The sequence below is a fragment of the Ostrinia furnacalis genome, unplaced genomic scaffold, assembly GCF_004193835.3.
Source record: "Ostrinia furnacalis isolate ACB-3 unplaced genomic scaffold, ASM419383v2 OfSCF5758, whole genome shotgun sequence".
Classification (NCBI taxonomy): domain Eukaryota; kingdom Metazoa; phylum Arthropoda; class Insecta; order Lepidoptera; family Crambidae; genus Ostrinia; species Ostrinia furnacalis.
In genome coordinates this window covers 261,772-288,087 of record NW_021135997.1, presented here as the reverse complement: position 1 = coordinate 288,087, position 26,316 = coordinate 261,772, and the positions used below count along the sequence as shown (strand labels likewise).

At 40.4% G+C, this 26,316-nt stretch overlaps 1 protein-coding gene across 6 annotated transcripts in view; it reads left to right on the top strand.

Annotated features, from left to right (window-relative positions):
- The first annotated feature begins 1,507 nt into the window (after window positions 1-1,507).
- Window positions 1,508-26,316, top strand: part of Sxl (sex-lethal) — a 40,118-nt gene continuing 15,309 nt past the window's right edge. For 3 of the 6 annotated variants that reach the window (XM_028316506.1, XM_028316503.1, XM_028316501.1), the window contains exons 1-7: window positions 1,508-1,649; window positions 2,073-2,241; window positions 9,670-9,885; window positions 11,280-11,387; window positions 11,922-12,103; window positions 18,573-18,660; window positions 25,140-25,212. In XM_028316506.1, the coding sequence (XP_028172307.1) occupies window positions 2,161-2,241; window positions 9,670-9,885; window positions 11,280-11,387; window positions 11,922-12,103; window positions 18,573-18,660; window positions 25,140-25,212 (748 nt within the window). In that variant the 5' untranslated portion in view covers window positions 1,508-1,649; window positions 2,073-2,160. Of the gene's footprint in view, window positions 1,650-2,072; window positions 2,242-9,669; window positions 9,886-11,279; window positions 11,388-11,921; window positions 12,104-12,837; window positions 12,926-18,572; window positions 18,661-25,139; window positions 25,213-26,316 lie in introns of all 6 variants that reach the window. The other 3 variants (XM_028316504.1, XM_028316502.1, XM_028316500.1) reach the window with 1 other exon arrangement.

The window sequence follows — 26,316 nt, the reverse complement described above, 5'->3', positions numbered from 1 at the left end:
ATGCGCATACAACCGGCAATGTTACCATAAAAAAATTGAAATACCCTTAAAGGAGATTTTGTTTATTGAAGTGTTAACGCACAGGATATTTGTGTTCTGTGCGCACAGGTTCATGGCATTTAAAAATAAATAAACGATTTTATTTCATAAATATTTAATTTTCGTCTTATATCGTCGTCAACTGTTGTGGGTGGACTTTTCTCGCCTTCTTCAGCCGGGTTTGCGCTGGAGACCCGACCTGTGCTGTTGGTGGTTACCTTGGTGCATTCATGCAGAGGACCGCCCAATAATAAAGCCATCGTGATCAGGGCCCCGATTGCGCTAAAAATTTTCAACTACAATGCGATTGGGCTAAGAACGAAATTCAGCTTTTTTACCAATCCGTATCGCGGTAACATTTTGGCAGATAGTTCAAACAAAGCTGAAACGTTAACGGAGCGCAATTGTGTCTTTACACAAAAGCTGACAGAAAGCTACTTTATCTTAAATGCAAGTGAAACGCTTAATGAACATTTGCTGAGTTTTAGTAATTTTAGTTTCAAAAATAAGGTTTTCGGAATTTTAATGGCAAGTGCATAAATCTGTTATTTCCTTGAACGTCGTTGCGTGAACTTTACCCCTACCAAATTGCACATCAGCTGTATTATAATGAAAATGGAGTGCGAAACGCGCGCGACTTGGGATGACGCGATTGAATTGGAGACATTACAAATTAGCGCAATCGGGGCCCAGCCCGGGCCAAAAGAGCAGTAGTATGTCCTATGACTGTGCTACTGTTGTCCTTCACATTTTGGTGTATATCCGCCGTACCCTCCTGGTGCCCCCCACTTTGCCCTGTACCTACTACCAACTACTTACACAAGGCGCTCTACTCTATGAAATCTATATTACGTCTTACATAGGTACATCAGTTTCTTTGGACATGACTCAAGAGTCATGTCCAAAGAAACTGATGTACCTACTACATTATCTTTATAATATAAAAGCATAAAAAACTTAAATGAATTTTCAATTACCCTACATACTACTTAAAATAAAAAAGTACTATTTTTATGGGTAATTTTTTTAAAGAGGCAACACAAATTAAAAGAAAAAAAAAAGAAAAACAATTTCACGCATACGACGTTTAAATGTTTTTTTTCGGTACATAGGTAATATTAATTTTGTTTTAATCAAATTTTTTTTTGTACTAAATTCTAATTTGTACAATGTAACTAATATTGTTACATTTAATTGGGAAAAGTCAGTGCTATTTTTTAAGCTTTCCTTTATTTGCCTGCGTGGGAAGTGGGCGTGGGAATGTGGGCTTAACATTAGAATGAAAGTATTAAACGTTTCTTAAAAAAATAAGCGATGTTGGGAATTTTAATTCTACTCGGATTATAGTCAAAGAAAACTTAATAGTGTGAGAAATTAGTAGAATTTTCAATCTGTGTTTTTAATTCTAGGGTAATTTTACCAAAGAAATGCCAAGTCAACTTTTTTTTTAGGGAAATGGGTAAACGATGAACGATGGGATGGGAAATTTTGGGAATTCAAAATGTCATGTTGATTGTTGAATTTTATGTCTAAACGTTTTGCAAACGTAAATGTGTTATATTATTTTATATAAATGCATCATTGTACTGATAATATAGTTGAACAATAACGTAAGTATACGCACACTCAGTTCCATGCTATTCGAAACATATTTTTGGCGAAGACAACACACGCATGCACGCTAACAAGAACTAGAATCTAGTTATTTATTTATTTTAGTAGTGTAAAATATCGCAAATTGTATGTATTTTTAAGTAGTTGTGTTATTTGGAGACCTATGTACAAATAATCCACGTATGTAGCTCGTAGAGCTATTGAAGTGCTTTGTATGGATTCCCAAATGTCAAAATGTTACAAAAAATTTTACAAACTATTAATTGTAGCTCCTAAGTTTTGCGTTGCAAGACTGCAGACATAGGATATGTTTTTGTATGTTTTCCCTTTCGTCAAGCACGACATTTATGCAAAATTTGATTTGATATTGCACATATAAAATGTAAATATTACCATTATATTTTACTCTTTATTTTCAGGTAAATCGTCAATGTATAAATATAACATGAAGTTATAGAAGTTGCTCAATATTAGCGTAGAGAATTGCGTTGGTCGGGAAGAGGTGTGATGTGCGACCGATACCCGGGGTACTTGTTCGGTGGGACTCCTGTCAGTAGCTGGGACAGGAGTTTCAATTCTTTGGAAAATGTAAGTACATACCAAATAATTTTGTTATTTTAAAAAATTGTGTTAATTTGACAATCTATACTAATATTATAAAGAGGAAAGATTTGTACCTATTTTTGTATGTTTGTAATGAATAGGCTCAAAAACCACTGAACGGATTTTGATGAAACTTTACAGTATTATTGTTCATAATCCAGAATAACATATTTATGACGATCTGTGACAAACGAAATTTCACGCGTGTGAAGCCGCGGGCGGAAAGCTAGTATAATATGAAGAGAGAAAAATGAATAACATGATACATGAATTTTATACCATTATGACATTAATAATCACAACATTCTATGACATTGATAATGGCTTCCACCTTTGGTCTAATCATAACTTTCCATTTAGAAGGGCAAGAGCTTTCTCATTGTAGAAAAAAAAAATAGATAAAATTAGGTTTAAATGTCTAATCAATGCTGTTTATGAAATACATTTTTTATGTAGTAAAGCTTTTATTGTGCCTCAATATTCTTGAAAACTTACCACTTTATCACTATTTTAAAAAAGTTTGTAAAAGCAATTTTTTGATTCTGCTTAACAATGTCACATAGTTATGAACATTCACTCATAATGTTATTTATGATTTATGATCCTTCTTTCCTTTGCTTTAATTTGTTTTAACCAACTTAAAAAAAGAAGAAGAAGTTTTATATTCGTCTGTACCTGCCTAGATATCTCTGTAGGTTTCAAAGCTGAACCACATTGTAATTGGTCCAATTTGTGCAAAAAATGGGCCATATAGATTATACTGTGGATCTAGTTGGCCGTTCATATAACAAATCAGTTTTTTGTTGTTTGTTTCATTGAGCACTCGGTGTTTTTTCAATTATTTAATTTAGTTGAATAGTGTCCATTTTATCTTGTTCAAAGTTATTCTTTATTTATACCTGTGTGTGGAGTATTGTTATTATTGTAAGTTTTTGTTTATTTTTAATATTTAATTTCTAAATAAATAACTTAGTTCTTCTGATACAGCCTCCAATTTAGCAATGATGAATATGTTTGTAAAAAAAGGTAGCAGGTATGCGCTGGATGCAGGCCGCCACCAACTGACTATTGTGGAAATCATTGGGGGAGGCCTATGTTTAGCAATGGATATCCTGTGGCTGAAATGATGATGATGAATATGTTTGTTACAGAGAAAAGTGTAATTTCATAGATTTTCGTCACTTTTTATTTTATCATCATACTAGGATTCGCTGGGTCAGCCGGTTTCTAAGTAATATCACTAAACAATCCAGTCTGGTTCAAGTGACCAAAAGAGGTCAATGACCTTGCCCAAGAAAGAACTGGAGCAATCCCATTGACCTCTTTCACCCCATGCCATGGCCACCTTGTTTACTAGGAAAATCTACTTGACATATTGATCCTTAATTTCGTCTATATTTTTGTACCGTATCTCAAGTTACATAATTAACCCTTAATCAGACAATTTTACCTAAACGCTTAGATTAATAAAAAAGCCTAAAAGTAACTACATTATTTTGAACTTTATTGCTAAAAAATGTCAATTTTATGTATGACTTCAATTAAAAACAAAATAAATGTGGCGTGCATTCAAGCCCTTTTATTCCCTTTGGAAAGATCTGTTAACTACCGCCTATAGGCCGCCATGTATACCGCTTACTAACTTTTTCCCCCTGTTTCGCCATAGGCGAGTTTCTGGCTTATCACAGAAAGATAATATCCAAAAACGACATAAAATCTATCCTGTTTTTCTCTGGTTCTCAAACTATCTCGTGCCAGTCTAAATTGATTCAGTCTTTTAATAAATAGTTAACAGACACAGTGTGTATTTTGTCTGTCACAGAAAAACTACATAGCGCGCGTCCTTGTTTCAATAACCGGGATAAAAACTATCCTATGTCCTTTCCCGGGACTTAACTATCTCTATGCCAAATTTCATGAAAATCGGTTCAGTGGTTTAGACGTGAAAGCGAGACAGACAGTTATTTTGGCATTTATAATATTAGTATAGAAGTATAGACTGTTTAGGTCTTCTTTTCTTACTGCCATTTCTAAATATGCCTTCATTTTTTATTCATTATTTGTTTAGTCTACAGGTCACATACGTATAATTTATCTAATGCCTGAATTACCTAATTAATTAGGGCATTATTTTGACTAGTTCGGATGGGTTTACCCCAAATATTCCATTATTAATGAAGGCAGTGAGCGTGCAAGGGGCAAGTTCCATTTACATTGGAAGACTGCCAGGGCTCTTGTGGCTACCAATGCAAGGCGTAGGCGCACCATAATTGCAGAAAATTCGGGAATAAATTGTCATCTTATTCCCCATCCTGATAATTCACTCATTGAATAACAAATAAGGTTAATGTTTATGTTATATGTATTTTTCTTTGTTTTTGTTCTAAAGATATGGTTAAAAATATCGTGGGAACTATATTCCCGCTTCTTTATAAAGGGTTAAATCAGTTGCGTGTCATCTACACACATTGTCAGTAACGCTCCCCGCTCCCCCAAACGCACAGACGAGTAATTCGCGCCTTCGAGTTCTAGCACTAAAATACACTTTTTCTTCTTAATCCTTTTGCTCTTGGCAGAGAGGTCGTGGTCACGTTGCTCTTCACACGATCTCCCGCCATCTTTCCCTACCTGGTGCAGTCAGATACGCAAAATAGACTGTCGACTCCCAAAATTCTGGGTGAATGAAGGTTGACCTCATACAAGTTATTACTTGAGAACCATTTTTATAATAATCGCCAGGCAACAAACTGTCGCATTTATTTATCTTATTACAGTAGGATTTCACACGAGCGAAGCCGCGAGAAGTTCACGAGGATAATCTCATTTTACCATATTTGGGGCTTCTTGTTACGTCATTCACTATTAAAAAAAATCTGACACAATTTTACCACATTCCCTATTTTGACACATTTATTTTTATTGTGGTAAAATGTAGTAGGTATACACAATATTCATGTCAAATACAGTTATAATCTCTCTCGTTCAGCTCGTTCGTTTCAGCCAAATGACGTCCACTGCTGGACAAAGTCCTCCTCCAAGGATAGGGTTTCCAAAACGACCGGTTCGGCGCCGACCGCATTCAGGCACCTCTCGCGATAAAACCATATTTTTTGACTTAGTTACGATTTTTGTCCGGAATATGTCCGTAATAAATGGAACGTGTGGTTTCCCCGCATTTAAACGCACCCATTTGTGTCACCGATTTTTTGTCACATACTAGTTTTTACCCGCTGAGCTGTGATCCAGTTTTATGCCCTTTTGCTTTGCCATAACCCTTACATCTTCTGTAGGTCATGGAGATTGAATTTTTGGGCAAAAGGCCCAAAGTCGCTCCCTGTGGCATTCTGTGGGAGAAAGTTTTTGTCCATCAGTGAGCTATTCTAAAGGGGATATCTTTGCCCACATCTTGTAACAAAATATAGAGTCCGTCTAGCTCTAGTAGGTCAGGAACCGTAAAACTGGCATATTACATTTTCTTTTTCAGATCTAACCTGCTCTACAATTCTTCATATTTTAAGTCATAACTGGACTACCAGTACTAATATGATAAAGCACTGACGCTTGCAATATTCTCGAAATACTAGACCCACAGGCTTTGCCATAATTATAATATCATAAAAAAAATATCTTCGTATAATGTGGCTTCGCACGGGTGTAATGTTTTATACCTCTTGAATCACTTATCTATTGCTGAAAACTGCATTAATATCCGTTGCGTAGTTTCAAACATCTTGTGTGTGACTTTGTTTTATACTATTAAGATTTATTCAGATCTAGGGACAGTTCTTCTTACTTTCTGTCGTGTGAACTGCCGATGGAGATCGCAACCCTGTCTTGCAGAATAGCTCAGGAATATTCCGAATCTCATAATTTGCGTGCCATCAACGCTCGTCGATATCCGTGGTATGTTTTATATTGCATTCATTTAAGGTCAGCGATGCTCAATCTTGTCTTCAAAAACATCCTTCTTTACTCAGAAAAACTTGCGTTCTTAATGCCCAGTTGAGAGCATACGTCTTTCCCAAGACATGATCCGACTTAGTCATCCTCAGACATGTTGGATTTTATGCTCATCATTTGGGATATCTTTACCTGGTATCTTTTTCATCCAGGAAATCTATCATGCTGGAGCATCTTTTTTTATTACTCCCTTTTTCCGTAAAGGAAATGCATTAGGCATACTGGTGTTGTGGGGATGATAGCAGAGCAGGTTATGTGGAACTTATGCCCGTATTCACAAACATTACTATGAGGTCTCACAGTGCGTGTGGACGCACAGGTTCACGCACGAACCAATCACAGCTCTATTCAACGCTGTGCGTTCGATTTGCTGCTTCACTTAAGCAAGCATCGTTTGTGAATACCGGCGTTAAAGATTGTATCCCTTAGAAGCATAAGCAGAGATAACGGGAACTTCCTTGACAGATTCTATTTCGAAGAATCGCCGGAGCGAAGCGATTTCGGAATTAAATTAACTCATTTGTTCCTTTGTCTAAAGGGGCAATTGCCTACATGCATGACGACTGAGATCGATGGTCAATGGTCACTGAAGACTAATATTTATTCTAAGCAAATAGTGGAAACATCTGAACTCGGGAAGGTTTCTCTCGCATGTAAAGCCTCTTTTAAATTCAGTGCCCCATTTTAATTTGTTGTCCCATCAGTCGTCGGACCTAGCATTGCCTGCCAAATAGTTTATCGAGTATTGTACGTGACTTTAGGCTTAATGGTACACTGGATAGACTTTCAGTAGGGTTAATGTGAAGGTACTTACTGAGCATCATAATGAGTAGTAAAGGTATATTTACATGATCACAGGTTATACGCGAGTCGACTCCAAGTCGACAGCCCCGCGCACGTCATCAAGACTGCTTTCTTTAAAAAACACTTCATTTCAGCCTTAAAGCAGAGTTGGTTTTTAATAGGCTGTAATATTCGGTTGCGGTATTTCCGGACCGATACGATCAAAAAACTTTCAAGCAGAGATCGTACTTAATGGCCAGCAACGCACCTATAACTCCCCCGGGGCGGCGGTAAACACTTACCATCAGGTGATCCACTTGCTCATTTGCCTTCTATCCCATAAAATTAAAGCAATGGATTTTTGGCAGCCTCGGAATAATTGAATTGTCAGTCAGAATAACCGACCTGATGACGATGGCGACGGCTTACTGCTCTTTTAGCTTGCTCACTAAACTATCAGAAGTGGAATTGTGTAAAGCTTTACACAATAGGCTAGTTGCCTAAAAAAATTTTTTTAGTCCGTAATGTTTAATATCAAAAAATATTGGACACGTATATTTTTATTTGTCAATCTAACAAATAATTACATAGTTATGGTGCGTTGAAGTTGCGCACGACGTCACAACGTGCGGCATTTTTAAGCAAGCGTTGACGTCACGGGCCTCTTCTTATGAACTTTGGGGCGCTTTACCGATTTAGCTGAAAATTGTCAGGGAGGTAGTTTAGAGCCAGGAGAAGGACATAGGATACTTTTTATCCCGTTCGAAATAAAAAAAGTCTGCTTATTTATTGCCATTAAGGCGGAACAAAGTTCGCCGGGTCAGCTAGTGAGTAATAAAGGTATATTCACATGATCACGGGGTATACGCGAGTCATGTGACAGTGCTACGATTCTGACTTGGTCTCCAATACTAAGGCTTCTTTATAAAACACTTCATTTTATCGCCTTGCCTTGAAAGCAGAGTTAGTTTTTAATAGGCTGTAAAATTGGAGCTTTGGCAGCTTTGGAATAATTGCAATTGACACGATCACGGCGCGATCATAGGAAAATGACAGGTCGCGTGAACTGTCATGAGTCGCGCAACCTGTCATTGGCCTTTGATTGCGCCGGCGATGGCGATCTGCACGCGTTGAAGCTTTATTTACTACTACTTTAGCTTGCAAGCTGTATCAGATCGGCTACAATTTAAAATGGGTTCAATTATGTATATGTAAACCTACTGCGTCTCTGTGTGCTGTAACAATGGTGAACGCGTCTTATAGGTCAGGGTTGCCGCTCCAGTTTTTGGCTGATTGCTAAGTTTATGCCATAGCTTCATGTTCAAGCGCTGCGATGCGGGATACAGTTACAGTTCCGCAGTTTGTGTTTACGCATCCCAGTTAATGTCGCTTTTGTTTGTCTCTACTGCATTTGGGTTCAAATTCGCTTGGACTTTTGACAGTGACGTATCGGAGGGCGATTCTTGTGATTGTTTATTGTGGATAAAGTTCTGTGATAGATTTGTGAATTACGCGATTTTCTTCTGATGTCATAATCGAAGTGTTGTATTACATAGGTTACAAAGATACGTCTGTAGGGATAGGATCGCAGAAGATANAAGATATTATGAATATGTGTCGGATATCGCACGTTTGTTGTCCGTGGTCTTACTGGTCGCAGGTTACGGCGTCAAATGTAGGTATTATTTTATTGAGACTCTTTATTGCTCCATTTTATTGTAGTTTTGGAACTTCAACGTTTCATTAGGTAGTTACAAACGATCGGTTTTGCAACCGTAAATTTTACTCACCTATCAGCACTATGTATTTGTCGCTATCAACATGACTATTTGTGTACTGTTTAAAATGCAATGGATGTTACAATTTTTGGCGGCTGTAAGCTTCCGGCTTCGCTCGAATCAATTTCGACCAGTAACACTTTATTTCTGTCTCTACCTCCTAAGTTTTATATCCCTCCCCCTATTTGATCCGTTTAATTTTCGTGACTGTCGTTCTTCAATGTCTAATTTCTATATCGGATTTCAAAATCGGTTCAGTCACATTGTCGTGAAAATAGACAGGCCGTCAGTCGACAATAGTTTTTGTATTTATAATATTAGGTACTTTTGTTTTCGTTGCCTGGTGCTGTCTTTACCAAATAGGTACTATAATCCGAGCCTTTTCAAGGCGAGAGTGAACAAGCACTTACAGGGCAGATGTATACCATCCTAGACAGCATCGGAAAACGCGGCGTGGGACGTCCACCCACAAGGTGCACCGACGACCTGATAAAGGTAGCAGGAATGCAGGCCGCTATTAACCGTACGATGTGGCCGATGTGGAAGTCATTGGGGGAGGCCTATGTTCAACAGTGGACGTCTTGTGGCTGAAATGATGATGATGATGAGACAGCATCTCACTTAGCATCAGGCGAACAAATACTTGCCTTGTTCTGTATAAAAATACCATGTATTTGCGGACCTTTGTATCTTCTTCTTCTTTTCGTGTCGACAACAAACCTACACAGTGTCAGCCCAAAACTCCGCCACAAGAGTGGCGTTGTCAGTAGCACTCATCAAATCCTCCTGAGTGCAGTTGCTTGGGCACTCAGGGCATGACATCAGGTGCTTCATCGAATGGGGAACAAAACCGCACCTGCACTCCATGTTCAATAATGAAATCTTGTTCCAGCAAATACAACAGCAGTACAGAGGTCGCGTCGGCCCCCACTCTCGTTACTGGGGCAGCATGTCGGAGGGGGGAGGTATATCCGCGGCCGGAGGGGACTCTTGCAAGACGAACCTCATCGTCAACTACCTCCCACAGTCCATGACTGAGAAGGACTTGTACGCCATGTTCATGACCATCGGGCCGATTGAGAGCTGCAGAGTTATGAAGGACTTTAAGGTAAGATTAGGGAGAAGGAAGAAGGTTCATCATAATCAGGTCATTTAGGATTCTTTCCAATTTACCTTCCACAGTCCATGACTGAGAAGGACTTGTACGCCATGTTCATGACCATCGGGCCGATTGAGAGCTGCAGAGTTATGAAGGACTTTAAGGTAAGATTCGTTCGTTCGTTTCAGCCAAATGACGTCCACTGCTGGACAAAGGCCTCCTCCAAGGTTTTCCACAATGCACGGTCCTGCGCTGCCCGCATCCAGGCTCTTCCCGCGACCTTTACCAGATCGTCGGTCCACCTAGTAGGATGCCTGCCCACGCTACGTCTTCCAGCCCGTGGTCGCCACTCGAGAACTTTTCTGCCCCAACGGCCATCGTCTTCAAGGTAAGATTAGGGAGAAGGAAGATGGTTCATCATCATCAGGTCATTTAGGATCCTCTCCAATTTACCTCCCACAGTCCATGACTGAGAACAGGGCTACGGTCCTGCGTGGTACCCCGATCTAGTCAGCTCGGAGGCGAACTTCGCGCGGCTGCGAGGTTTCGCGCACGCGTGGCATCGGAGGCGGAACGGACAGACGCCTAGCGGCCAGGCACCGGATGGTGCCAACGTGTCAGTAGAGTCCATGCCCCAGAAGGGGGAGAGTGGCAAGGGACAAATGGACAAAGATTAAAGAACTTGTAGAGAGTCAAGAATTGCGCGCGGTGGAGTGCAATCTGCCGTAGGCGGCCGCAATTCCGCGCGCATCTCTCAAGATTCGGCCACAATAACCGCGAGGTTGGTATGGCCATGGGTGGTGGTGGGATTAGTCCATGACTGAGAAAGACCAGGGTGGCTACTCCGAAACGCTGTTTACGTATTCTCGCGTCTATAAATGTCACCGTTGCTTATGCTGGCATCTCGCTTTGTGTGAGAGGGATGGCCACATTAGAAACTTCGGATAACGTTTTTCGGAGTAGCCCTGCTGTATGCTATGTTCACAACCATCAGACCTATAGAGAGTTGCAGAATTATGAAAGACTTAAAGGTAATCATCATCAGGTCAGTGTCCACTGCAGGAACACGACTCATATTTACCAAAGGCAAATAGAGGATTTGGCTTATACTCTCTCTCCACCCTGGCTAAATTGGTTGGGGAGGCCTGATTTCAGCATATTTCTCCTTTAATTCCCTCTTTCGACACGGGAACAGTGGGGGTGGATCTATTCTTCTCTGTCGGATCCACACGGCTTTAAGCTCACCTCTCGTTGCCACCACTACAATTCTTCATAGCCAGGATATACAGCTTTCTCACCAATGAAAGCTAAATAGTCCCGAAGGATAGCTGACTGTCTTCGAACCTGCAAATTATTTGTTAATAAACCTGTTTTAATGTTGATACTTTTGTGTCCATTTCCAGACTGGCTACAGTTATGGCTTCGGCTTCGTCAACTTCACTCGGGAGGAGGACGCGGCGCGGGCCATCGACACATTCAACGGGTACCAGCTCAGGAATAAAAGGTTAAAGGTATGTCTGACGTCTATTAAAAGATTTTTAGGTATTTCACAGCAAATCTGACGAGAGAGAGAGAAAAATGGAGAGAGAGAGATAGAAAGAGAGGGATAGAGAGATAGATAGAGGGAGAGAGATAGATAGATAGAGGGGGAGAGAGAGAGAGAGATAGATAGAGGGAGAGAGAGAGATAGAAAGAGGGAGAGAGAGAGAGAGAGAGAGAAAGAAAATTGCACCTATTACAAAAACATAAAATGCCACAGTATTAAGCTTGAAGTGGTGTGTATATTTAAAATATTGTTATGATTGTAACAACCTAACAAACTGAGGTCCCTATCTTGATATTAGACTTTATGTCGGTATATACATTTTGAATTGATATGGCTGCATCAAACTGACGACTTATCTTACTACGGCTATGTGGTCGTCAAGATGTCAAAAAAGAAAATATTTATAAAGTTCAAATTCAAATCAGCATTTCAATCATCCAAAAGAGCATAAAATTATTTTTTCTCACACATTTTTATATTCGGTGTATTTCCTCTTCAGGTATCATACGCCCGGCCGTCTGGTGACGACATAAAGGAGACGAACCTCTACGTCACGAATCTCCCGCGCGCCATTACCGAGGACCAGCTCGAGACGATATTCGGCAAATATGGCCGCATCGTGCAGAAACACATTTTGAGGGACAAGAGCAATGGCGCGCCGAGAGGGGTCGCTTTTGTCAGGTGGGTACACTATATTTGTTGTAGAATATATTCGGCAAGTGCGGCCGCATCGTGCAGAAACATATCTTGAGGGAGGGATAAGACGACTCGCGCCGAGAGGGGTCGCTTTTGTCAGGTATATACGGTCGTCATCTATATTCGACATTAAACTATATTCGCTGTTGACTATATTCGGCAAGTACTGCCGCATTGGACAAGGGCAACGGTACGCCGTTTTTGTCAGCAGGTATTTACGTTTGTAAGCTATGTTCAAGTTTAAGCTAAACGTCACAAAGTTCCAGTAAGAGACTATATTCGGCATGTATGGCCTCCTTGTTAAACATTTTTGTATCTGACATTTCAGCCGATAAAATAAAGTAAAAACATAGTCTAAGTATTAAAAAAATATGTTTTTGTTTATTCATCATCATCATCATCTCAGCCATAGGACGTCCACTGTTGAACATAGGCCTCCCCCAATGCTTTCCATGTTACCCGGTTGGTAGCGGCCTGCGTCCAGCGCTTTGCTGCTACCTTTATGATGTCGTCGGTCCACCTTGTAGGTGGACGTCCAACGCTGCGTTTTCCGGTACGCGGCCTCCACTCCAGAACCTTGCTGCCCCATCGGCCGTCAGTTCTGCGTACTATGTGCCCTGCCCATTGCCACTTCAGCTTGCTAATCCGTCGGGCTATATTTCGTTTAGTTCGTTTACGGATGTTTTGTTTAATAAAAAGCTATAATTTTCCATCTTCAGATTCGACAAGCGGGAGGAGGCGCAAGAGGCGATAGCGGCGCTCAATAACGTGATACCAGACGGCGGCACCGAGCCGCTTAGTGTCAAGGTCAGTGGCGCCATCTGTTCTAGACATAGTGACAGTCGTGACAGTTGTCATTTCAATATCGCTTCACGGAGCGAAGTATTTCTTCTTCTTCTTTTTTTGGGTGGCAATGACTTGGGATTTGGAAACCACGATTTCGCCATGATGTCACTTGTTTCATAATCGCTTTACAGAGCGAAGTTAGTTATAAAAAAACGGCGGAGCGAACAACTGTCACGTTTGTAACTTTCTACCCTCCTTCAATGTGTAGTGAAAGCTTTTTGCACTATATTCGAGTCGACAAACTGGAGGAATTATTTTGTTTAGCCAAAACGCAATATTTGCATGACACTGCGGGGCCCATATTCCATACAAATATCATAAAAAGCTTAACTAGAAATATCAGTTTGCCGACTCGAATCACGCAAAAGAAGAACTGTCAAATGAAAGTATTATTCATATGAATTTAAGCTAGTGTTTGGTAGCAGGCAGATAAGGATGATTCTGCCAATAAATTGTACGCTTACTGCACTTTTTGATATGTTATTCTAGCATAAGTATAATAGAAGCTTATGATTATTTGATACGCTCAAATATGTTTTGTACACCACTTACATTTTGTATTGGCAGATAAAGTTAAACTCTGGTGTTGTTGTAAGATGGTATTTTCAATTTTGCAACAAAAATTAATCTATCGACTCCACTTCATATTTCTGATTGGAAAAACTCCTTAATTTGTGGGAGTAGTTTAGTCTGTTATACAGGCTATCCTTAAATTAGCACGTCACACTGACACTGGAGGTAAAGCCCGGTCTCTGAGCACGTAGAACTTTGTCCAATGACTTCAAGCTACCCATCCTTATCGCTCGCGCGTAATTATGTTGCTGTTGCGCTCGCACACTCACTGCGGGCGCCCGTCGCACAGTCGCGACAGCAATATAATTACGCGCGAGCGATAAGGATGGGTAGCTTGGGGTCATTGGACAAAATTCTACGTGCTCGGCCGCTAGGTTATAGCTGAGCCTAAAACGTGTTTAAATTATGTCCCACCTGATTGTCATCAGCAAGACTTATACTGGCCTAAAACTACCTACTACCTAAGCAGTAGTAGGACTATAAAGACAAGAGTTCGTATGAAAGATAAACCAAAAATGTTATATGTCGATATTGCTTCCAGATATTATTTATAATGGCTTTTTAGGCGCATTTTATTTGTTTTTCAGATAGCACTGATTGCTTTAGCGTCTGTATTGGCACCATTGTTTTTTTTGTATGTGTAAGGTTTTGGTAAAAACGCACATCTAAATCAAAACGGCATGAACGTACCCAGTTTCTGTCCTAGGCGGGGGAGTAAGTTAGATTTTTTAAGTCTGATTGTTTAACTTAGCTCCTTCAAAGTTGCAGCTGCCCTCCCCTGGGTACTTTTTTTTTTTTTTTTNTGTCTGGGTATTTTATTCTCCCAAATATTTGTCCAATATTTGTCCAATATTAGTTGTTCATACTTGAACCGTTTTTGCATTCTAAAATTCCAAAGATAAGGATAAAAGTTATCCTTTTTCTCCCCATATCTCAAATTATCCCTTACCAATTTCATCTAAATTGGTTTAGAGATTTGAGCTTAAAAAATGGAACAGAGAGTCAGAGATTCGTTTTTTAAAGATGCAAGATTTTTTTGACTTATTATTGGCTAGTTAGCAACTCAGTAAAAAAGCATGCCAGCACTTAGGCTGAGTTCACCACCTTATTTTAACCGTAACAATAACAATAACCGGTGCTTTTTGTATGGGGTTTGACATATTTTTGACGTTTGTCAAAGTTACAGTTGAACGATTTTGAAACGTCAAATGGCAAAGATCGGAAATAGTAACCGGCATTGATAGCAGCACCCTCCTGTAAATGACATTTTAGTGTTTTCCAACGTGGCAAAAATCGGAACCAGCGATCCGGTATTGACGGTGGCGCCCCCCTGTCAACGTTACGAGTGGGACGGTTCAGTGTAGTTCATCTATAAACGGGACTATTCCCACCTCTCGTTCCCACCGCTACAACTCCTGTGTAGCCAGGATCTACAGCTTGACCGCCATAAAACCCCAACCAATGAAGGTCAAGTTTGTCCCGGGGAAAGTTAAACTGTCATTGGACCCGCAACGAAATTAATCAGAAGAACATAGGAGGAGTTCGAAATTAAGGTTCGACTTCCCTCCATTGCAAAGCGGTAGTTCATCTATAAAGTAAGATGGTGCAACTCAACCTTATTAATGCAATGACGGTTGTCTTCAATACTTTGCGATGGAGAGTCTACGTCGGTGCTTCGCTACGTCACGTCACTGTGTATTGTGTAGTTGTGATTTGTGTTTGTTTCTCACGAAGCATGCTATAGCACTTTGGCTACAAATTGGCACTTTAAAACAAACACCTCTATGTATACAGGTACTGAGAAATTGATCATCGTTACGGTGAATTTTCTATAACTTATTTAGTCCATTGTGAGCGAGAGAAAAAGAAGAAGAATCCAGAATCCATATTTAATTGCGTATTAGTGCAGCATCGGTGCAACTGATGGCGCTGTTTAAAATACCTAAAGATATTTATTTATTAATAAAGCTTGCAAGTCAGGTGCGCGCCGTAAAATAACTTCCAATCACGTTAATAAAATCTCTCTTTATCCTCTTTAATGTACGACATGAGTGGTAGTGTGTGGACTGCAACCTTCATCGGATCTTGCGGCAAATCTGCATCTCTAGCTCACACTAAAAACTGTAGCACATTTATCAACCCGGAAAGGGATCGTAACCGTATCAACTCAAGGCGGTCAGTATTCTTTGTATGAAACTCAATACTTAAACGTACACTTATCCGCACCGTAACGTAAGCGCCTCGCCTAGCGATTGACAGCGCGTGAAAGGCGATGACAGCTCGCAAAAGGCAAATTCAAATTGAAAACGTTTATTGCATGTCACGTTACAATTTATATGTTGTTGCAAAATAGAGGTATACGTAAATAGAGGTAGGCGATACGGTGTTGATCCCTTTTCGAGTTGACATGTCTGCTATGACCTTAAATCGACTAAATAAGTTGTTACTAAACAATTTAGTACCGCCCATAAAGTTAATATTTCTTCGGAATAGAGCAATAACCACGAACTGTCAAACGAAACCGATTTTGGATGACACTGGATATCATTCGTGTTTCAATGTCAGGATTATTTCACTGTTTTGTACAATAAATCTATCCACAATTTCACTCACGCAAAATCTGAAAATATCTCAAGAGTTCAAATTTTCAGCGTGCCGCTAAACGCCTTTAAACTGTCAAATATACTCAACATCAAATAAACCGCACCTTCCGCGACGCGAACTTTAAAGATTTTCTTTTGACACAATCATGGTGCCTCAACAATATTGGTGTTATTTGAAAGCCCAATAAATAAACTTAAAGAAAAACACATTTAATTTTTTTATAAACAATTAACAGGTACCATAAATGTGACTTGAAAAAAGGCCTCACTTGGGGCTCACCTATGGGACCAAGTAGACCAATTTTTGTGGTTATAAAACCAAATAATGATCTTACGTGTCCTTTTTAACAGATGGATAGCAATTAATCCCAACTTAACAGTTTTATAGCCATACAATTTGGCTCAAGCGTAACTACCTATTTTTTGATTAAGTGACTCTGGATCCTTCTAAAAACACATTTTTTGGGTAAAAAACTATCCTTTAATGAAATGAAGCTTAGAACTAAGCTTTCAAATGGAACCAATGTTGGTGGGAAGTGGGGGTGCATACGTTTGATAAGTGCTTGTTGCGGGAGGTGCGATTTATTTGATGCCGAGTGTAGTTGCAAAAAACGGTTCCGTTTGACGTGACGGTAACGGCATCACGCATCTCTATTTATCACAGAGTGTTGTTGCTAGTGACATTTCGCTCGTTCAATTCATTGTTGCTCTATTCCGCAAGGACATATTAACTTGTAGTCTTGTATTCGTCATTAAAACATAGATGTGTTCGTTCAAAAACAAACCCTAATTGGCAGTCTATGGGAACTAAATTTGGTTGTCGTAGCGCGCGAGCGTGGGGGCGGCGGGGCCCCTCGCGCGGCGGGGCACGCACGCGCCGCTGCGCCTGGCGCCGCCCCGGCACCATACCACGGTTCGTTGTTACGGCACTCGCCATGTATGCGTCTTAAGATTCAAGTCGTGATTAAGGCCTCAGCCTCGAACTTAGCGGGCAGCGGGGCGGCGGCGGCGGCGGCGCGGGAGCGGGGCGGGCAACGCAGACCCGTTCTCGAAACCAGCGGGCAGCTCGCGCGGCGCTTTAGCGGCGAAGTGTTGTGTTCGGGGTTGTGTTGTCGAGATATTTGTTTTTATTCTCGAACGAAATGTCTGAACAACGGCGACAATTTTATTTCGATTCAAATTTATTCCTTACGCTCGATTTGTTGTGGGCAAAAGAAGGAGTGCGCTGCCCGCTCGTTGCCCGCTCCCTCGCCGCTGCCCGCTCGTTGCCCGCTCCGGCGCCGCTACCGCGCCGCTGTTTTCGAGAACCGGTCTATTTGATTTTACGCATAAGATCCTGCCGCTCCCGCCCCGCCGCCGCTCCCGCGCCGCTGCCCGCTAAGTTCAAGGCTGAGGCCTAAGAGCGATTTTCGACGTTTCTACTTAGTGGTTTTCATTAAACTAAAGGTTTTAGGGCCGCTGCGCCTGGCGCCGCCCCGGCACCATACCACGGTTCGTTGTTACGTCACTCGCTATGTATGCGTCTTAAAAATTGAAGTCGTGTCAATGTAGATGTGTTATAGAGTGATTTTCGACGTTTCTACTCAGCGGTTTTTATTAAACTAAAGGGATAAGATAAGATAATCAATTATTGTCTTTTCTGTGTAAGTACATTAAAAGGTTTAAGGGCCCTGGCCCATAGCGACTTTTTGTAGCGATGCATTTCGTAAACGAGCGACAGCATCGCTACTAGCGTGCGCTACTAATGAACGATGCCAACGCGCTACAGCTGCGCGACTGTATCGATTCAAACGCGCGACCGTGTCGGACGACATCAGGGAGAGAACGGAGGGAGGGTTACTGAATCGCGTTTGCATCGCCACAAAAGCGGGACAGTTGCATTTGCAACGCGACAGAAGCGCGACAGTATTGCGCTTGCATTGCGACATAAGCGCGTTTATGTGGGCGAGGGCACACAGCTAGCGACCGCATTGCGACTGTATCGATGCGAACGCGCGACAGAATCGCTACTGCATCGCTACAAACAGCGACTAAGAATCCATGTGTGGTCGCTGAAATTTTGGTGGGGGTTCAATACTCAATGCTTTATTACATTTAACAGCATAGGTAAGTCTTACAAAACAGTTACATCACCATGAACCCTTTCGGGCACAACAATAATGAGTATACTAATGTGCAAAACGTGAAGTGCATTTTGACGTGTACGATTTGGGGGCCATGTGCCCTGTGGCCCACTCCTTCGGACCGCGCCTGCCGATCACTGTGTCAGTGTCGGATTGCCAAATAAAATACGCCAGTATTTAACTTGCACCGCCTTCCGTACAGTCAGCGTCAAATAGTTCATTGTACNCTAATCCGGCGGGCTATGTCAGCGACTTTAGTTCGTTTACGGAAGTTTTGTTTATTAAAAAGCTATAATTTTCCATCTTCAGATTCGACAAGCGGGAGGAGGCGCAAGAGGCGATAGCGGCGCTAAACAACGTGATACCAGACGGCGGCACCGAGCCGCTTAGTGTCAAGGTCAGTGGCACCTCTGTCCTAGACAAAGTGACAGTCGTGACAGTTGTCATTTCAATATCGCTTCACGGAGCAAAGTATAGCTTCTTCTTTTTTTTTGGGTGGCAATGACTTGGGATTTGAAAACCACGATTTCGCCATGATGTCACGTGTGTGACAGTTTGTTTTATAATCGCTTCACGGAGCCAAATAACTTCATACAGAATACGCTGGACTACAACTGTCACTTTGAAACTTTGTCTAGCTTTTTAGACTTCTGTGTAGTGACGGCTTTTTGCACTATATTCGAGTCGTTAAACTGATGCTTGATCTATTGACAGTAATTTAATTTTTTTAAAAAATCACATAAATGTGATCAAAGTGCGTGTGAAATGCGATATTTTCATGAGACTGCGGGGGCCTATTTTCCATACAAATATAAAAAGTTTCACTTAAATCGGTTTGCCGACTCGAATCACGCAAATAAAAGAAGAACTGTCAAATTAAAGTAAAATTAATATGAATATAAGCTAGTGTTTGGTAGCAGGCAGATAAGGATGATTCTGCCAATAAATTGTACGCTTACTGCACTTTTTGATATGTTATTCTAGCTTAAGTATAATAGAAGCTTAAGATTAATTTTATACGCTCAAATATAATTATATTGATGCAGTTGTAAATAGATGGTATTTTGCAACAAAAATGAATAACCTGTCTTATTAGATACTACCGACACAGTAGATAAATCAAACAGTACGGAAGCTTCATACAAACGCTCGAAATCAGACTCACGCACACAGACGCACGCTTTACACGAGCTCTAAGCGAACCTCGCAGTCCATCCGTCGCGGGTGTCGCGCGCGTTGTGTTTTTTAATAATAATTTTATTGCATGCGCTGTCCGCTGTATTTTTAAAAACATGCCACGAGTGTATTGCGTAGTATATACGGCTGCCTGAACTCAGCATCTTCAAAACCAGAACTTTCATTTTTTAAACTTCGTAATAATTCTGAATTGTAAAAATGATTAAATATTACATCCTTTTTAAATAAAGTGCTTACATCTGATTTTGTAATAGTTCTTTTTAAATTACGTAATAATTAGTTACGCTTTTTAACAATTTATGTGTTCTATTTGATAAAGTAATTTGGTTTGGTCCTAAGTGATGAACTGTATTTAAAATGAGGCAATAGGTACTATGTGAAAGTAAGTATCCGGTATTTTATTTATGAGAATAGATCTTCGACCGGCCTCTAATAGTGCCTACTTAATCAATTTATTCGATTATGTTTTCGATCATTATAGAACCTAATTAACGTTTTAATATATAAGTAAGTAAGAACCTTATTAATTTTATAAAGATTAAGAGTGCCAACCCTAACACTCAGTTGAAGTGTAGGTATTTAACTCGCCGAAAGGGCTAAGTTTCCGTACTGCTTTAGCTCATATATATACTGTGCTACCGACTCTATTTCATATTATTATATTCTGTTAACTGAGTCGGATGATCTATCTTTATCTATAAAAGCGAAAGATCACTGATTCACTCACTCATCACGGAATCAAAGAAACTACAAGTGTTAGGAGTCTCAAATTTTGCATGGGGGTTCCAAAATTCAACCCCTAAAGGGGGTAAAACGGGATCCACGCGTGTCGCGGGCGGCCGCTAGGAATTTGTGGTTAAGTTAGGTTAATTTCTGGGCCAATCAGCATGACTGGTGTTAATACTGGCCTAAAATGACCCTATAAGAGCGGATTAGACCAAACAAGAGTAAATATTAATCTCAGAATAAATTTGTTATTTTGACATATTTCCCATACTGAAACTGTCAATGTGCCAGTTATACCGGGAGTTATTCTCGGATAAAAGTTTGGTCGAATCGGGCTGAAGCTGTATTGGGACTATAAAGGTAGAGAATGAAAGATAAACTAATAAACTAAAAATGATATGTCGATATTGCTTTCAGGCTTGTTCAGATATAAATGGCTTTTTAGGCCCATTTCATTTGTTTTTCAGATATCACTGATTGCTTAGTGTTGGCACCGTTGTTTTTTTTGTATTTGTATGCTTTTGGTAAAAACGCACATCTAAATTAAAATGGTATAATTGCGTTATGTGATTTTGTCTTCAAAATAAATTGTCTGTGGTCCATTAGTTGTCGTACTTGGGCTGTTTTTGCATTCTGAAACCGACATCGCAAATTCCAAAGACAGGGATAAAAGTTATCCTGTTTCTCCCCATATTTCAAATTATCTTTTACCAATTTCATCGCAATCGGTTCAGAAGTTTGAGCTTCATAAGTGCTACCAGTGGTGAAAATTGAATCAATTATTTATTTGGATTAGACAGCCAGAAATAGTTACATTCGCATTCGCATTTTTAAAGATGCAAGATTTTTTATACTTATTATTTATTTTATTATTGGCTAGTTGGCAACTCAGTAAAAAAGCATGCTCGCACTTAGGCTGACTTGCACCACCTTATTTTAACCGTAACAATAATAATAACCGGTGTTTTTGTATGGAGTTTGACATATTTTTGACGTTTGTCAAAGTTACAGTTGAACGATTTTGAAACGTCAAATGGCAAAGATCGGAAATAGTAACCGGCATTGATAGCAGCGCCCTCCTGTAAATGATATTTTAGTGTTTTCCAACGTGGCAAATAAACAATAGTGTCTAGACAAACCTTAAGAGGATTTAGGACGCTATTTGGATCAAATATGTAATTGCTCAATAATGAATAATAAATAAAAAAATAAAAAATATCGGAACCAGCGATCCGGTATTGACGGTGGCGCTCCTGCCAATGTTACGGTTGGGACGGTTTAGTGTAGTTCATCTATAAACGGGACTATTCCCACCTCTCGTTCCCACCGCTACAACTCCTGTGTAGCCAGGATCTACAGCATGACCGCCATAAAACCCCAACCATTGAAGGTCAAGTTTGTCCCGGGGGAAAGTTAAACTGTCATTGGACCCGCAACGAAATTAATCAGAAGAACATAGGAGGAGTTCGAAATTAAGGTTCGACTTCCCTCTATTGCAAAGCGGTAGTTCATCTATAAAGTAAGATGGTGGAACTCAGCCCTAGTAATGCAATGTCGGTTGTCCTCAATACTTTGTGATGGAGAGTCTACGTCGGTGCTTCGCTACGTCACGTCACTGTGTATTGTGTAGTTGTGATTTGTGTTTGGTTCTCACGAAGCATGCTATAGCACTTTGGCTACTAATTGGCACTTTAAAACAAACACACCTATGTATACAGGTACTGAAAAAATTGATCACTGTTACGGTGAATTTTCTAGAACTTATTTAGTCGATTGTGAGTGAGAGAGAGAAAAGAAATGCCTCTTAAACCTTTACCTGGTAGTGGCAGAATTGTTGCCACCATATTTTGAACCTTATTGAGAAAACATAAGGTACAAAACTAATGAAAAATATTTTTCTCTATACCAGTTAAAGGGAACGTGCGAAGGCTATATCTTGTATAATAGCTATTCAGAATTCATATTGCATATTAGCGCAGCGTAGGTGTGCGCCGTAAAATAACTTTAGATCATGTATTCAAATTCATTTATTTCACAGAAATACACACGTCCATTAGATGTTTGTTATACATAATTAATTTCGTTACAGTGTATCTTGCCAGGACTGGCATGTAAAAGTTATAGGAGAAGTAAACAAAATCTTTCTTTATCCTCCTCAATATACGATATGAGTGGTAGTTTATGGACTCTCGGGTCATGCGTTAAATCTCTCGCTGTCACTAAATCGACTACATAAGTTGTTACTAAACAATTTAGTACCATCCAGCCTTGTAGTACCTAAAGTCTAGTCGCCGAGCACGTAGAATTTTGTCCAATGACCCCAAGCTACCTATCCTTATCGCTCGCGCGTAATTATATTGCTGTCGCGACTGTGCGACGGGCGGCAGCAGTGAGTGTGCGAGAGCGACAGATATAAGGATAGGTAGCTTGGGGTCATTGGACAAAATTCTACGTGCTCGGCGACCAGACTATAAACGTCATTTAAAACATAGATGTGTTCGTTCAAAAACAAACCCTAATTGGCAGCCTATGGGAACTAAATTTGGTTGTCGTAGCGAGCGAGCGTGGGGGCGGCGGGGCCCCTCGCGCGGCGGGGCACGCACGCGCCGCTGCGCCTGGCGCCGCCCCGGCACCATACCACGGTTCGTTGTTACGGCACTCGCCATGTATGCGTCTTGTGCAGTGTAAAAGACCGTCGTGGTCCAAAATAGTCGTTTCATTGTGTGAGAAGAGTGATTTTCGACGTTTCTACTCGGTGGCTTTTAATAATGCAATTATATCATAATTAGGTCTAGGAGTGTACAATAGGATCATTTACCGTAAATGTCGTAAGAAGCGACTAAGGGACAAACATGCGAACATAAGGGCTGTAATTTCTGTTGCAAAATAGGGTCTATTTTGTAACCAAGATACCCCAACCACAATAATTAACTTGCACCGCGCTGTTCGTACAAGCTTTGCTTACTGTGGAGTTAGATAGCGCTGTGTAAAATGTCTGAGGATATTTATTTATATAAATCAAGCTTGCAAGTTATTGAATAACTTGTTATTTAATGAAAAATTAGCCATGTAAGCCATGTTTGGTGAAATGTCGAAAATGCCGAGTTTTTTTGCTGACTTGTGACGCATATGTGGCGGTAGCTTTACAAAATTGTGCACTTCGCTATGTTATCGTGTAATTTTTGTTAAAATACCAACTTCTGTGGCTTGAAGAAATTTCGGTGTGTCACTTCTGTGACTGCTGTAACTCCTAGGCTTCATATTTGTTGTCAAATCATTGGTTTCGTTTCTATACAAGCAATCATACCGTATTTCAGCCTTTCTCCTATTCAAGATTTTTTGTGTTGAGAAGTGTATGTATTTATAAAATGTGTAACGGTACATATTGACTCCAATATCAAGTATTTGTCCAATATGTGTCGAAGACTCAGATAGATCCATTGGTTCCGAGACCACAACTAACTCCAACTATGTAATATGTGGCGCAGGCATTAAGTATTTTTTTGTTTGAGGTTTGACCAAAACTGATTGAAATTAATCTAAGACAAAATAAACACCTAATAAAGGTGTGCTGTGACAGCTCTGTTAAGTCACATTTCACCCCCTTCAATACCGTAGTAACATACTCAGTTATAGGTTGTTATATCCACGAAGACGCGCCCCACCATTCTTCCGCTAATGTTTGAGTGTTATCGGTACACGCTAAATTATCCATGAGTGCACACGCACACTACAATAATGACGCTCGGATTGCTCGGATCAAACTCCCCGCACCCCGCGCTTCCCTCGACCAAAAATTGGTGGGGCGCGTTTTCGTGGATGAAACGATCTATAAACGCTATACTTTACGGGACTATCCCCACCTCTCGTTCCCACCGCTGCAAATCCTGTGTTGCCAGGATCTAGTTGATCACCAATAAAAACCCAACCAATGAAGGTCAAGTTTATCCCGGGGAAAACTAAATAACGATATACGTAGTAAATAAATCCTGTCAATGTTAACTGCGCACCTCGCCGGAATGTGACTCTCCCTCGCACTCACCCGCACCAGGCCTGTTCATCTCCGCGAGTTTACATCGAAAACAAAACAAGCACGAAGGCACCCTACAGGATTACTATTCGACAAGGCCACACGTACGAGCGAGCATTGCCTCACGCACGCGTATTCTTGTGTATGATGAAAAAAAATAAAGAAAATGGTGTACTAAATACTGTGCAGTATTTAACTGTCTAAATCAGTGGTTCTTAACCTTTAAGTCATGAGGGACCATTTTACCAAATTTCTGTCTTGTCAGGGACCACCTCATAATCGGTCAAAACCAGTTTGACTGCAAAAATCTGTTAAAAGTGGTTTTGACCAAGGTGTGCAAGTGCACTTCGTGGACCACTTGGAATGCCTCCAGGGACCACCAGTGGTCCGCGCACCACCGGTTAAGAACCACTGGTCTAAATAATAATAAAAACACAGAATGTACTTTTTTAAGTTGCCTGAAGACACTGAGAGGTAAATAAGTGGTTAATATTATTCATGATAATTCATGCATAATCATGTATTTCCTCCGCCATTTTCTATAGTTTGGCACGGTGGCACCTCACGTCACACATCATTTTACCGAAGTCAGCCCTATGGCTTTGGCCGGCTTCGGCGCAGTACCGATCACTGACGTTTGTCAACAAAATGGTGCTTGACTCTTGAGACAAGCTAAATTACACCATATTGTTAATGATATTGAGTATTGAGCATACATTTTTTTAAATACCTTCGCGAAGTAAACCTTCTGTACGTAGTACTTATTATTATTCTGTGCCCGCACACCTCCCCGCGTTCGCCTCGTTCGTACCAGAGCGTCGATGTGACGTCACGACCGCCAGGTGCGCAGTTGACTACCGAGCTGTGCTTCCGAATTGACTTTGACATGTGTCATCACGTTTTCATTGTCTGCGGTTTCCCAGGTGGCGGAGGAGCATGGCAAACAGAAGGCTGCGTACTACGCCGGTTGGGCGGCGGGATTCCACCATAACAGAGGTAAATACATTTACATAAACATTTATCCCTTATTATAAGAAGTTAAACTCGCGTTATCACTAGTTTAAATTCAAATTTTAGTATGGAAATGAAATTTTAAACCAGAATTTATTGTGCCTTTAACTTTTTTGTAATTAGGCACTTATAATTAGTGCGCACTGGTGACTTATGTCAGAGTAAGTTTAGTCACAGTGACTCTTGTCACAGTGAATCTAATAAGTTTGTGCAAGCATGCTATGACGTGACAATAAAAAATTAATCCCCTTAATTAATATGGTGATAATAACAAAAAGGTGCTAATCCAGTTAGACACATCCAAATAAATAAGAAAAGTAAGATAAGTACTTACTTAGTTGTTGGAATTATTATCTAAAGTAGATTAAGTACATCTAGGTTCAATTGATGTCACGTTTATGAAAAATATAAACGTTGATATATTTTTTATACTGTAAATTGTAGACTTGCACTTCCGAGACTCCAGAATCTCCAGATTACATAATAAAATATTGTACAATAAGTTTAAAAAGTTGTTTTGTAAATTATGTCAAATCAGTTCTCCTCCAGTGAAAACTATGATAGTGGTGTGAAATACCCAGTTAATATTGTCGATAATTTTGCAAGTACCGCCAAGGTGGTGAATGTAGGAACAATCTTCCATATTTTGTCTTTGTAAATTAGATAGCATCGTCCTTCTGAAGTGAAGAAACGACGTGATGAAGATAATAATGATAAATGTGGTGTATTAATTTTGCAAGTAGCGCACATATTCGTCGCCTATCCATTTCTCCTGTAAGACCGTATGACGTGATAGTAGTAGTGATGTGACGTACCCAATAAATGTGTCGATAACTTTTCAAGTAGAGCACTAGGTGGTCCTCCATTTCTCTAGTAAATTAGATAGGATCGTATCCTGCAGTGTCGAGCAATTTAGTAGCTAAACGTGTCTGAACACCAAAATGGTTGAGTAGACTACTAAATCATTTAGTTGGTTAAAGCAAGAAGGCGGTTTCGTAAACGGGGCGCTGGACATGTGCCCATAATGCCTAGTAGAAAAGAGGGTCATGGATAGGTGCCTATTGGCGTATCTAGGGTTATTTACTTAAC